The sequence below is a fragment of the Galleria mellonella genome, unplaced genomic scaffold (genome assembly GCF_026898425.1).
Source record: "Galleria mellonella isolate WM207_F2 unplaced genomic scaffold, CSIRO_AGI_GalMel_v1 utg64, whole genome shotgun sequence".
NCBI classification, from domain to species: Eukaryota; Metazoa; Arthropoda; class Insecta; order Lepidoptera; family Pyralidae; genus Galleria; species Galleria mellonella.
Window position 1 is genome coordinate 8,714,695 of NW_026442133.1, and position 14,373 is coordinate 8,729,067.

At 30.7% G+C, this 14,373-nt stretch overlaps 1 protein-coding gene across 6 annotated transcripts in view; it reads left to right on the forward strand.

Moving 5' to 3' along the window:
• LOC113512425 (multidrug resistance-associated protein 1) overlaps positions 1-14,373 on the forward strand; it is a 49,277-nt gene that overhangs the window by 3,622 nt on the left and 31,282 nt on the right. For all 6 annotated transcript variants that reach the window (XR_008253469.1, XM_026896311.3, XM_031906956.2 and 3 more), the window contains exons 2-4: positions 5,653-5,958; positions 11,269-11,535; positions 12,263-12,456. Coding sequence is in view for 5 of the 6 variants with exons in the window: in XM_026896311.3 (XP_026752112.2) it covers positions 5,653-5,958; positions 11,269-11,535; positions 12,263-12,456 (767 nt within the window). In the remaining variant the exon portion in view is untranslated. The remainder of the gene's footprint in view (positions 1-5,652; positions 5,959-11,268; positions 11,536-12,262; positions 12,457-14,373) is intronic.

Consider the following 14,373-nt stretch of genomic DNA (forward strand, 5'->3'; position numbering starts at 1 on the left):
TGGTGGAAACTATGGATATAGTAATTATAATTAATTAATAAATTTTCAGAATCTTTCCAAAAACTATGTTATTGGCCTAAATGTGACTTGTCAAATTACAAAAACGAACCAATAGTTATTCTCAATTCCCATCTGTTTTATAAAGCTCTCAGTGGCAAGACATTCAAGAAACGAAGAAAAATCAAAAACATTTAAAAGTAGAAGAATTAATTTAAAGAAAAAAGTAGAGCAACAGGAGATAAAAAAGCAAGAAAAAGAAAAAGAACGTACTCGAAAGAAGGAAGCAAGACTAAAGAAAGAACAAATAAGATTGTAAAAACAAAGAGAGAAGTTCGTTAAACAACAACAAAAAATTAAAGACGTTGAGGCTAAGCAAAAAGCTCAAGAAGAATTATTGCAAAAAAAATAGTCTATGGAAATTAAGAAAAAAATATCTAGTAGAGCTCCGAAGAGAAGAATCTGAAGTCCAAGAAAGCAATAATCAGTAGATTGTAAGTTTAAATCAATTAAAATTTACGAACACTGGCCAATTAATAACGTTAAGGCTGTGTTGCTTATTTAGATTATGAAGAATTTTTGTTATTACCTAGGTAGGTACAATAAATTAATAAATTTATTTTTTTAATAAGTTTTTGTTAATTTTTAAGTAAATCCTAAAATATAGCCGTTCCGCAGTAATGAGTACGCAGTAACTGGATCTGTCGCAGTAATGGACACGCCGTTATAAGAGCAAGCTACTTCAAGACCCGCAGTAATACATGCATTTAGACTTCTTTTTAAATGCTTATTATTAAAAAAAAAAAACATTTATCTTTCTCACTGTCGATTTTGTTTTGGTTTAATAATGAGTCAAACTTTTGTTTAAAAATAGTTATTAATTATCTTAACCAAAATTTAGAAAAATGCTTTCGAAGTAAGACTTACGAAAAAACCGCAGAAATACCCAATAAATACGAAGAAATACTTATCCTAATGGAGTTTAGATGAATTCTGGCTTTAACAGCATTAACAGCCTTTATAGTTTTAATAGCACGCGGCTGCCCCGATCTTTTCTGGTCTTCGAAGAGGAAGTGCAGTTGTATTTGTTGATAGTACGATATACGAACATACGGCTGATATCAAGCTTTTGAAGTGTCTGGAATATCACCGACGGCTCCGTACACCTTTTGTGCAAGGCGATCATTACAATCCTATTTTCTTTAACACCCCATTTCATATTTTAATTTGATAATTAACACGAAAAAAGATGTGTAATGGCGAGAAATCGAAAAAAAAAAATTTAAATTATAAACGTGTTCCCAATTCAAAATAATTAAAAAGTTGAAAAAAAGAAAAGATTTTTAAGTAACAGTGTTTATGACCAGACTAGTTATATTCATAACCGCAATCCTAAATACACATCTTATAAATTTGAATCTAATGTACCAAAATGCAAACCTACCTGGATTGTTACGATAATACCAAGTCAATTAGCCTATCGTGACGAAACCAGTTAGCACATTTCAAAAGCGATTTTATCGTAAATATCAAATCAATTTACAATAACTAAAGATCGTGTTCCACAAAAAAAAAAACTTTTTCAATTGTGGGAAAATCTGTTATTTTGATTTCAAAACTAAACTATTGAAAAGATTTTAATAAAGTTTCTATGAGACCAATCTGTAAGTATATCTTTACAAATAAAAAAAAGGAATTTTTCAAATCGCTTTAAAACCGACGTGTGGTAAATAAAAAAATTTAACTGAATTGAGAAAAAGTTCCTTTTTGAAGTCGGTTAAATACTTATCTTTCTATTTATAAATCATATTATTATAAATAATAAACACATGTTAATAAGTGGTCAATGTTATTTATATTTTTTTATGACAAAGTTAAAATAACTTTATTCAGATATCCCATACAACACTAGACGTTCTTAATTATATGCACACCATTGTATATTTATCTTCATGCTACGCATGCATGCATTCGTGAATGAATTTTGAAAATCTATTTATCGGTTTTAGCAGCATATCAGTTTTTAGAAAATAATAAACTCTTTTTCTAAATTTATTACAAAATGTATGTAACTTACTATTCAAATAAATTAATTTCAAACACATAGATTGTACACAGTTTAAGAAGCGAATTTTTTTTTTCAGATTTTTACTGTTACCCTAATCTGAGAACAACGTATTAAAAATTACCTTTTAAGGGATGTAGCTCCTTAATGCAAATTAACATTGTTTAATATTTTCAAATTATTTGAGATGGTAATCGTCGCCTATAGACATCAGTAGTACCATGGACATAACAGAGTATACTGTTTCACCTATGATACCCCCTGTGCGTTGCCATTTCTGAGGACTAAGGGGTTATACCTCTGTACCCAGTAAATTCACTATCATATCCCACCCTTTAAACCGAAACACAGCCATATAAACACAACTGCTTCACATTAGAAACACGAATAGGACAGAGGTATCCAAGCAAACAACTTTTGTACAAAGTCTCTCTCTCTGGTTATTGTTGTTTATCGTTAATATATTAATTTAAGCTGTATTAAGATTTATTAATTCCTCTATTGTAAAGGTACTTTTTAAAAACACTTATTTCAATCAAAATTTAAAAAAATCCATATATATTTAAGTAATTTAATATAAATTATTGGAGCTTTATAAAATTATGAAGTATTCATATCTTTCATACATTTTGTTTTATATGGCACTACACATAATTAATTGGTCAGCTCTACTGTGAAATTAAAATTTTTCAATATTAGTCTTTACAAAATTGGTTAACTCATAAATACACAAAGAACTGATAATAATTTCAATTGGTTAAAATGTAGCATGCATCTGTGCCGCTATCACAAATTACAAATAGCTTTATTTCAACGTTTTTAACATTTAAAAATAATGTCTTTATTAGTAGAGTTTCTCCAAAACAGTATGCAATATATGACTATAAAACTGTTTCCATATTAACAATTTTACATATACAAAGCATATGGGCGAATCTCTGTAAACCCGTGATGGCCCATACAAATTCTGTCCAGGCAATTTTTTTTATCATTATCTTAAAAAATCATATTATTGCTTAAGAAAATAATAATTATTTTAAGTGCATAAGAATTCAGTGAACAAATATACACAAATAAAACTTTTGAATAACGGTCAATATATGAAATCTACAGTTCCCTTCCGTATTGGCAGGGAAGGAACTGGCCAAAGGACTGTCTGTTTTAGTTTATTTACATAATATTTACAAAACTATTGGAACGTAACTCGTTACGAAACTATCAATAAATTCGAACATAAATCATAGAAATAATAAAATTAAATTAACTAATATAATTAAAAACAGTTACCAGAGAACTGTATACTCAACAATCAAAATGCGATTTCCCGCCACATGTGACGCTCGGACACTAAACTAAAGCATGTTCCGCATTTTTTCAATTCCGCAATTCAATCTTCTTTATTTTGAATTTATTTTGCTATTTTGTGCAAATCCACAATTGTTCACACTAATTTATGCTGTAAATTCGTAAATTATTAAAAAAGTCGTTAACGTCTCGTTACTTTAATGACCGGAACCGGAAAAAAATTAGTCGCTGTTTAAAGACATATTAAATACATACATTAATTATGTTTTTTCGATATCTATATTTAATTAGAATCAAGCTATTTTGATATGTCAAAGAAAAAACTATGTCAACCTTTAAATTAGCAATGTTATTAGTTGTTATTAAAATAGTGCTATCATCCAAAAGAAAGTCATATAGTGTCTCAAATAGTCTATAAATAAAAGTTGTCTTAAAATGTTTCCTTGTGGTACTTATTTAAATACCGTTTGAGAATTTGATTTATACGTTTCTTTGTTTTTTATGTTAATATTTAATTTATTTATACAAGTAATTTGTGATCTACCTGATAAATATGACTTTATTAGGCTTAAAGCAATTCTTCTTAATCCATAATTATATAATTTTAAAAATATAGTGCAACACTTAACACATTACAGTCCATACCCAATGTTACTCTATTAAGTATTCATAACGAGCTATAATTATGGATTGATTCTTTCTGGAAGCATGTTGTTTAGAAGCAAATAACTCGTTTTGTTCAAAGAATTTATATTCATCATATCATTATATCAGCCTTTAATTGTCCACTGCTGAACATAAGTCTCCTCCTTGGGGGAGTTTTGTCAGTGCCACGCTTTGCAGGCGGATTGGCGACCGTAGTCAGGCTATAGAGATGTTTTAGGAGACACGCTGCTGCCCGTCCCTCGCCCTCACTAAGTCTACTCTTATAACACCCACGGGAAAGGAAGGGGAGGCCTATTTTATGCCAGCATCACACGGCTAGAAAATATAGCATAGCGCCAGAGATAAAATATCAGATACGTCTTTAATTACACTACTGACTATATCAAAATATCTCGCACTTAATTTTTTAATGCATTTATAATTTCATCTATATCTTGTGATCAATAATTTATTGTAGTTCAATCCATAGTAAATTGCATAAAACCCTAGTTATACAACTGGACATATTACATACAATACCGTCTAATCCTAAAGTAATCAAATCTAGTACTATGATACGATACAAGATAAATATTTTTTTGTAAATATTAAAAATGAATGCCATAGCCAATGACCATGACGGCACGACACAAATCCAATACATAAGTAAGGAAAATCTAACAACATCCCAATCATTACAATCCGTCAAGACTACGCTTACGCTGCGCTCAACCCTTTGACAAAACATAGGTAAATATAATACAACAATAGCATTTGGAAACTCCGCATATATATTCTGAATATTTAAAATTTTAGAATACATTTATTATATCCTTGTTCGTTTCAAATTAAAAGTCGCAGCCAAATGTGATCATATTATTATGAGTCATCAGTTCACAGTGGCTGACGACAATAATTTGAATAGCCCAGTAGTTATGACCTGCGGCCATTACCTTGAGTATACAACTGTACAAACGATTTTATATTGAAAAAGAAATTAAATACCTAGTTACATCAGTCAGCGACCCATCAAGTCCTAATTTCTAAGTGCATATTAAGTACCTACCTAATTTTGTTAGATGTGTTGTGGAAAAGGGAACCCAACTTGATGTTATCATCGCAACGAAAGATTCAACAATTATTTTCGTACTTTCATCCGCGTAACCAGGATATGCTTACTACCAAGTTAAAAAGTAGTCTATATTCGTCTTCATCCCATATAGTACGTATATACCAAATTTCATAATGAGTGATTAAGTCGTTATTTGGCTATGAGGTAATAAACAAACTTTCACATTTATAATATTAATAAGAATACCTGCCCAATTTTTAAATCACCTGGCGATGCGGTCTATATAATATCTCTTAGAAATCTAATCATAAATAAAAAAAAAGTTTAATTCCTCTTGCCTTATCTGACAATCCTTCATCCATTTCCCCCTAACTAGGTGAAGCGACGAACTCAAATCCATTGCAGGGAGTCAATGGATGCAGGTAGCTCGAGACCGTTTCTTATGCTTAGACAACGGTCTGTAAAGGATGATGATGATGGAAAGTTCATTTTTATGATTAAAAATTTAAAATAACGATTACTACTACTTGTAATTTTTATATTCATTAATATTATACTTTTGTTGCAGGATTCCAATCTTACATGGTATACGGATAGCCCTGAATTAACACCATGTTTCCAGAAAACCGTCCTAATATGGATACCATGCCTGTACCTGTGGGTAACCGCCTTATTCGATATGTATTATATATTACACAGCAAAGAGAGAAACATACCATGGAATCTATTAAATATCAGCAAGCTTGCCATCACATGCCTATTAATAGTAGTGAAGTTTGTGGACCTGGGAGTCACTGTGCACAACTCATCACAGGATGACAGCATAGTGTACAATGCTGACTATTACAGCCCAATAATAAAGATATTCACTTTCGTAAGTACCTACCTGATGTTTATATAATTATTAGTTATTTGTCGTAATATAAGTTTGACTTTTATACTATATAACACACGTTTGATACTTTGTACAAAAATCGTTTGTACGAAGGTGCCTCTGCCCTATTCGTGTTTCTATGGCTGTGTTTCGGTTTGAAGGGTGGGATATGGCAGTGAATTTACAGGGTACAGAGGAAATCATCACGGGCGAAACAGTGTACTCTGTTATGTTTATTATACTGCTCATGCCTATAGATAACGGTTACCACTTTCCATCAGGTGGGCTTGTTTGCCATTCTAAGTTACATAAAAATAAGTCTTGCTCACCAATTGCCTACTCCTAAAACTAGGATGTCTTCTGTTATGGAAAATTAAGCACCGAATATCTAGAGGTACAACTTAAAACACTCAGACCCGAGCTAATTTTGAAGAGTTCATTTCCAAAATTGACTCTACTATGAATCGAAATCGAACTACGCAAAGCATTGTCAGGAAATATAGTAAGAACAATATTGACATGTTGCCTCTTATGAATATACAAGTTCATTCTATTTCGCAAGAAACGATCTCTTTGTTCGTGATAAAACATAACGTGATGTTTAGCAAATACAATATTTTGTTTAGAAAAAAAAATAGCAGCTTTGATCACATAATTATTAAAATCAGTTCAGAATTAGATATAAATTAGAATTAGCTAAGAATTACATATAACTAAATGACAGTCACAGAAAATACTAATCGTTTAGAGGTGGGCCGTTTGCTTGCTTGCCATTCTAAGTTGCATAAAGAAAAAAAAAAACTCCTGTTGGTAGTTGCTAATAAAATGTCATCAATAAATAGTTTATTAGGTTCTTACTTTCTTTTATAAAATAGACAACTAAAATGATAATATTGATTCTTGGAAGAATGAGCATTAAACAAAGAACCGTCTGTGTTGAGTTCGGATTCCAATTTTAACAGGTAAATACGATCGATTGTAATGTTTAGAACTTTATACGATGCTCGGATGTGACTAATTTAGTCCGTTATTCTTATTATAATTATGTACAAATGTAAAAATATACTTAACTGACGGACAATTGTATCATCCGACGGTTTTAAGTTCAAATAGATAGTTAATAAAATTAATATATATTTTTAAATACTTTCATCTTATCTAACCTCATAATATTATTAAAATAACATTATTAAAAATATCAGCGTGAACGTCATTCTTTTAACGCTTGACATTATCAGTTATGATTACGTTTAAATTACATAACATTAAGTAATAAAAAACATGATATCTTATCGATCTCGACTGTTCAGCCTATTAAATATAGACACCTTTATAAAAAAAAACGCTAAAATAAACGCCGAAAATTTAATATTTAAAAATATTCAATGTTTAATAATTATTGAGAATGATCGATATATAGTTATCGATGCGTTACGATACGTACGAAGTCTAATCAACATTGAAATCTAATTAAAGATCTTGTAATTAAACAATTGAGATATTTAAGTTTTAATTCTAGTCGATATATACAATCGAAAGCCAGTTTTGGGTACTAATTAACTTTGTGGGCACACTTTTGCGAGGTTTAAATTCGCCAAGATTGGAGCTACTTGCTGGTTCATGGACTAAAGGCCCGTAATGTAAATCTTACTTAGTTCGACATTTTAAAGATAAAAATCAATAACGAAGTCTATAGACTTCAGTAGCTTTCATTATTTAATGAATCGAAATTGTAATCATCGGTAATAGCAGCCGTCAAACATAAAATACAAAAATGTCTAACAAATTACAAGTCTCTCCTATTAAACGAACTATATAACTTCAAAATTCTAAACATTGCCTATGGGTACTTCCCCATGGTGATACAATTTCATCAGTTACATGATGGAATATATCGGTTTCACTATCACATACAAAGTGTTTGCAAAAGCACAATTAGTCATTATGATAAGTTTCCACGAAATTATTGCGTAAGGTTTGTTCTAATCTTATCTTTCTGTATATACGATTCTTTCAATATCTACAATAGTGAAGAATCGTATTACTTCCTTGTGCAGATTCTATTCACAATCACAAGTGTTGAATTTTTCGAGATCCGTATTTTCAGGTTTAGTAGATTACTTAATTTTGCTGATGTCTATTAATTGATACCATGGTTTAACAGTTAATCCCACCCAGTCCCATGTTACTAAATGTTCTACCTACTATATAGCACGTGCGTATGTGGTGAAACAAATTACTATTTATTCTTGAGTATATAAAGAGTAATAAATTAATCCCAAGTATAAATAATATAGTATTTGTACTTGATATATATTTTAAAAAATATTTTATCACACGATTGTGTATGATTCATTTCTCGGTCGAGCCAATTTAGTAACTTTTAACTTTTCTAAATTGGCGTACGTTCTAATTCGTGTTCGGTATTAATATTGACCCAGAATAAGTTCACTATCTGTACTGTGTCTCTGTATGTGTGTAATCATTTGTCATTTTAAATATTGAAATATTTCTGTAAATGTACCTACTTCTATCATGCGGAATACGGATGGGCGCAAATTACTTCTACACTCATTTCTTTGTAAAGAATAGAATGACGTGACATGTATCGTTACATATACTTTTTTTTGACGTTTTATTCGCACGTCATTAACTTACAGATCCCTAAAAGCGATAACGTAGCTAAATTGATTGATACGGGTAGGGTACTTGTAATATATTGATACGAATTATCATTTTGTCTATGAATTTTTACTAATATTATAAATATGAAAGTGAGTGTTTGTCTGTTTGTTACCTCATAGCGCCTTATTGGCTTAACCAGTCACTATAAAACTTTGTATACAAGTACTATATGTACTATTTGGTATGGCGAAGGCTCCATACCATATAGTACATCATCATCATATCGACTTTTAATTGTCCACTGCTGAACATAAAACCTTAGTTCATATAGTACATTATAGACTACTTTTTATACCCGCCAATAAACATATCCCGGAAGAAGTCGCGGATAAAAGCTTAGTTATTTTATAAAACAAAATATATTTGTATCACGGACATACTTAAATCTATAGTATTTTACAATTTGACCTTGGTTGTTTAGTTATAATTCATAAAAGAAAAATACTACCTACCTCGGTTAGTTAGACATACAAGTATTTATATAAAAACTTGTTCATCTCATTACGGCATAGAGGCACGACATTGTAAAACACCTGACATGACCTTGACGAAGTGCAATGGGAGTGAAATAACCTTTTTTTTTCGTATTAACAATATGTAGAAATATTTGCATGCTAAAGACTACAAGAGTATAAGATGTGATTAAAAGTGCCTCGTTCATGCTGTACAGACTCAGTAGATACATGAGTCGTAGCACACACGTTCTCGACGTGATATTATGTCTGCTTGATTTTATACTCTCGTGAAACAGAGCTGCGTACTATAATCCAGACAGTTCATTCTCTCTCTGTATCTCAAACTCACAGGTCAAAAATCTCTGTTTAAATAATAAGAACCTATGAGTGATCTAGTATTTAACTGTCTTTTCTATTCAGAAGATGTTGTTCTCTCTAAAAACGATCTTTTAACTCGACGAGTTATATGTATACCGTTCCATAATTATCCCCGTACTGTTGTATATACCAGCGTCAGTTGATTATGCAAGAAAGAGAATGTAGGTAAATAAACTCTAAACTCGCGAACTCGCTCTCCATAATATAGCGGGAAGACTGCATTTATCTTAAAATGTAAGTTGTAGAAAACTGAGAAAAATCTTATTACGATGATTTCATTATATATAAATTTTTTTTAAATAGAATGCAATCCTTTCACATAACTAATATAGTGAAAATGAAAGAATTAAATATACTGAAGTAGGAGTCTAGAGCCCAGTATTTACTCTGTTGAATTTCTGAAAATAAAAATATTTATTAGATGGATTTGATCGACATGATTGCCCCTATTGAATGGTGTCATGAAAGTACGGGTTGTATGCATCGGTTCAAATATAGTCTATGTAAAGCGTCTCAAATATCTTTAAATCTCGTTTTATTTATTTTCAATATATCCGAAATGTGACTTTTATGTGTTGTAATGAACTATTTTCCATCTAGATACGTATATAATAAAATAAATAAGTATATTTATCCAAAAAAATATCAATTTCAATCGTGACACAACTATTTTTTTTATGCAACTTAGAATTGCAAACAAACTGACGGTTTACCTGACGGAAAGTGGTAACCGTCGCGTATAGGCATGAGCAGTGCCATGGTCAAAACAAAATATACTGTTTCGTCCATGATACCTCCCATTCCTGTTATTCCTCAGTACCCTGTAAATTCACTGCCATATCCCACCCTTCAAATCGAAAGTCACCAAAACCACAGCCATGCAAACAAACACAACTGCTTCACAGCAGAAACACGAATGGAACAGAGGTGCTCAAACAAACGACTTTTGTCTTCCTCTGATAGTTATTTTGATTTAAAAATCAAACTAAGTGGACAGTTTTTGATTAAATTTCTATGGGATCAATCTAAAAGTATACCATTTCAAATATGAATTTGAAATGATATACTTCAAATATTTCAATATTTTTATATACTTCTATCCAAATCGTTTTATAACCTCTTCCTTTTTTAAAGTTACTAAGGTAAATGAATGATGGAGTTTGTCTGAGATAATTTTACAATTATTCATAAAAAAATATAATGCAAACGCCGTTTCCACTGTGAGAATTGATAATCTCTTCCGTTTTTTAAAGTCGGTACCAATTTGGTTTTTTATTAAGCGAATAGGGGGGGTGTTCGGTCACCGTAATGGAATTTTTACTCAAAAACTCACGGACAATGAATAGATGAAGAATCCAACGCCCCTCTCGCGCCAATTCTGGACATTAGCTTTGAGGCGTCTGAGCACATCACGTAGAATTTTCCATCAACTTTTATTCGAAAAAAACAATCAACATTGTCTTGACATTTGATGCAATTTTCTTGATCGTGGTTCCCCGGATGACTCTTTGCTTTCACATTCTTACTTGATTACGACGCGCTGCTCTTATTTTTATTTAAATAAGAATATAATAAATTGTTTATTTTTAGTTATTTTCTTCCAGAACATATAATCAGAGAAAATAAGTAAATCTTTTTTATTTTTATTTTAATAAAAATATAATAAATTATTTTTAGTTATTTTCTTAGCATATAATCAGAGAAAATAAGTAAATTATTTATTTAAGTTTTATTCTAAAAAAAATCGTTGTTTTTTACTGGACATATTCATTTAGTAACGCTTTCTTTTCAGGGTTTATCGGCGACACTATTATATTATAATAGAAAATTTGGTATGAGAGCATCAGGGGTGTTATTTTTCTTCTGGTTACTGTTAATATTAGCCGGACTACCACAGCTCCGATCTGAAGTAATACGGCATTACCAAATGGAAGATGACGAAAATGTCAAATACAATTTCATCAGTTACATGGTTTATTATCCACTTATAGTTTTAATGTTTATATTAAATTGTTTCGCCGACTTGCCGCCAAAAGACACGCCCTATAAATATGAAAAGGTAATAGTTTTAATCTAATTATTAAATAACATAAAAACACCTGATTTAACTTTACTATCAGCTAGTATGCAATTCATATGCAATTCATATATCTATCATAATATGAACTCAAATAAACTAAAAATTAAATAAGACAGCATGCTTTATTTCTACACATACTTATCAAGTTGTTGCAAAAGAGAAAGTTAACAGTCGTTTGATAAATTTACCTTGACACAAGACATAAGGTCAAATGTATTTTGTACTCGGGGTTCATTTTAGCGGGCCCTGGACATAAAGTAGATTTGACCCTACCGACCCCTCTTCCCCTAGATTATTTTAGATCACAGGTTATTTGATTAGAATTATTTTGTTTAAATCCACAATATTTAGTACTTAAATGTGTGACCGCCAATACTCGAAGATTGACCACCATCATTTCTACCAGAAGTTCTACAACCTTCTGTAAGATTAGTCCTTAATCTCTGACTGCCATTGAGTCCAAGCAAGTTTTGCGACACATGTTTCATTTCTAAACGAGAAATCTTTAGGCAAACTATTAGATCGCTAATGATAGCGGAATTAAACAAAATAATTATAATCAAATAACCAGTAATATGGACTTCCGCATAATAACACCTATTTCGGTAAAATATTTAATATTAACTGTGTAATAAGAAAAGAACTAATTTAACATTCATATTTAATTGCTTTTTGTACTTATTAAAGATGATATATATTTTAACAGAATCAATGTCCAGAAAGCGCATCAGGGTTCCCGAGTCGCCTTACTTTTAGTTGGTTCGACCCTCTCGCGTTAACAGGGTTTCGCAGAAGCCTAACCGATAATGACCTCTGGGCACTTAACCCGCCGGATTCTTCCATTGAAGTGGTGCCACGTTTCGACAAGTTTTGGGAAAGATCTTTAATGAAAAGAGAAGAGTAAGTAAATAGATAGATAGATAGATACCTACGATTGTTTATACTCTTCAAAAATGGTATGTAAATGTAAAACATTATAATCAGATTAGACTCTGTTTATGCTCATAAAGTTATATATTTTATAAAACTCAAGAAACTCATTAACAATATTTTTGAAATATTTACTCTGCGTTATCATAATACCTACATTCCCAATTACACAATTATAACTTACGCCTAGTAACAAAACAGCCTTCTTTTAATATTCTTAAAAATTCTTATTATAAATGTACATATTAGAATTATTGTATTTGTAATCTGTTTAGACAGAGTGGTAAGTACTTTCTCTCTAGAAACAAAAATTTACTCTTTAATTGACACTTATTTTGTCCGTCTACGCTGAATAAAATATCATCGAGATTAAAAACACATGGATATAAAAAGAAGAAAGACAAGAAATTTATACTTTCCCGTATAATTAATATTTCGAATAGAGGTACTGATCTTTTTATATATTCTCTAACGGAATTCACAAGGGCTGGAATGTTTACTATTTGTTATTGTAAAATCTAAACCAATGCTAATTTTAAACTTTCGCCTTGTTTACATATATTTTAAATACACTATCCGGACTTAACGGGTTGAAAAATTTTTGCAGGTAAATATTACCTACGTACCTGCTTCTTTATTGCCGATGTTTCGACATGGATTGCACCATTGTCCTTTCATGACTAAGACCAATAGTGTATTTAAAATAAACCAATGTTGTTTTTTGTACCATGTCGAATTGAGATGTATCCTGTAAGGACATGGTAACAAAGAAACAAATTAATAAATTTGTTAACTGTATACTCGTGCAATTATAACAAGTACAGCGTTGTTGAAATCTGTTTAATTGTTATAATTTATTTGCATTATATAACATGTATAATTAAAGAAAACGAATAATTACGAGTGCAATGGATGGACTTGTATAAATACAAATTATTGCTGAAATTATATCTTTGTATCTTGATAAATCCAAATAAAAGAAAACAAAATATATAATAAGTAAATTATTCAAGGATAGTAATTATAATTTAGTTTCACTGATAGTAATTAAATTTATGCAATTTGCCTAACGTAGGTATTATTGTCTAAATTAATCCTGTTGTGAAGTATAAGCCTGGAGAATAATTAACCAGTGCAATGTCTGACACAAAAAAGTAGATTTGGTAATATCCATAATGTTTTTTCAAATACACACATTCCTATTGATTTAAATATCAAGCAAAAACAATAACAATATTTTTATTCCTAAGTTATATCCAATCCTGCTATATATTTTCTAATTCTGTATTGTAAACAGCATTTCTGATGGTATTTTCGGTAGAATTTATTAAAGGCAAAACGCAAGTTAAGGCAAACAAAATCAAGCAACAAAATTAAGCAATGTTACAAAAATCCTTTACTGATGTGAATGACTTTTGTAACATTAAGACATGGCAGAATATGAAAATCATATTCCAATCATTATTGAATCATAAGAAAATTTTGAAGCAGGTGATTTGGTCAATTCTTATTCATATTGAGGTCCTTGTATTATAGAATCTCTGTGTTCGCCTGTTGATTCGTCTGTGTAATTACTTCTAAAAATTATAAAGTTTAAATCTAGTGTTGCCTAATGAAGCAGAACTACTACCTGTTACCTGCCAAAGCCACGATGATCCAAACTTTTCGTAGTACTTCATCGTTCCTACCTGTGTTGGGAGCATGCACTGAGAAACGTTCAGCTTTTATAAATTAACGAATGTCTGGCAATCGCGAGTTATTATATAGTAGACTACTATAAGAAAGAAGCTCCTAGATCGCATAAGGACCTTTTGTATCGGTTCTTTTTTCCAACCACTGGCTTGAAGATATCATATTTGTATGTTAATTTTTATATATTACGTTTTC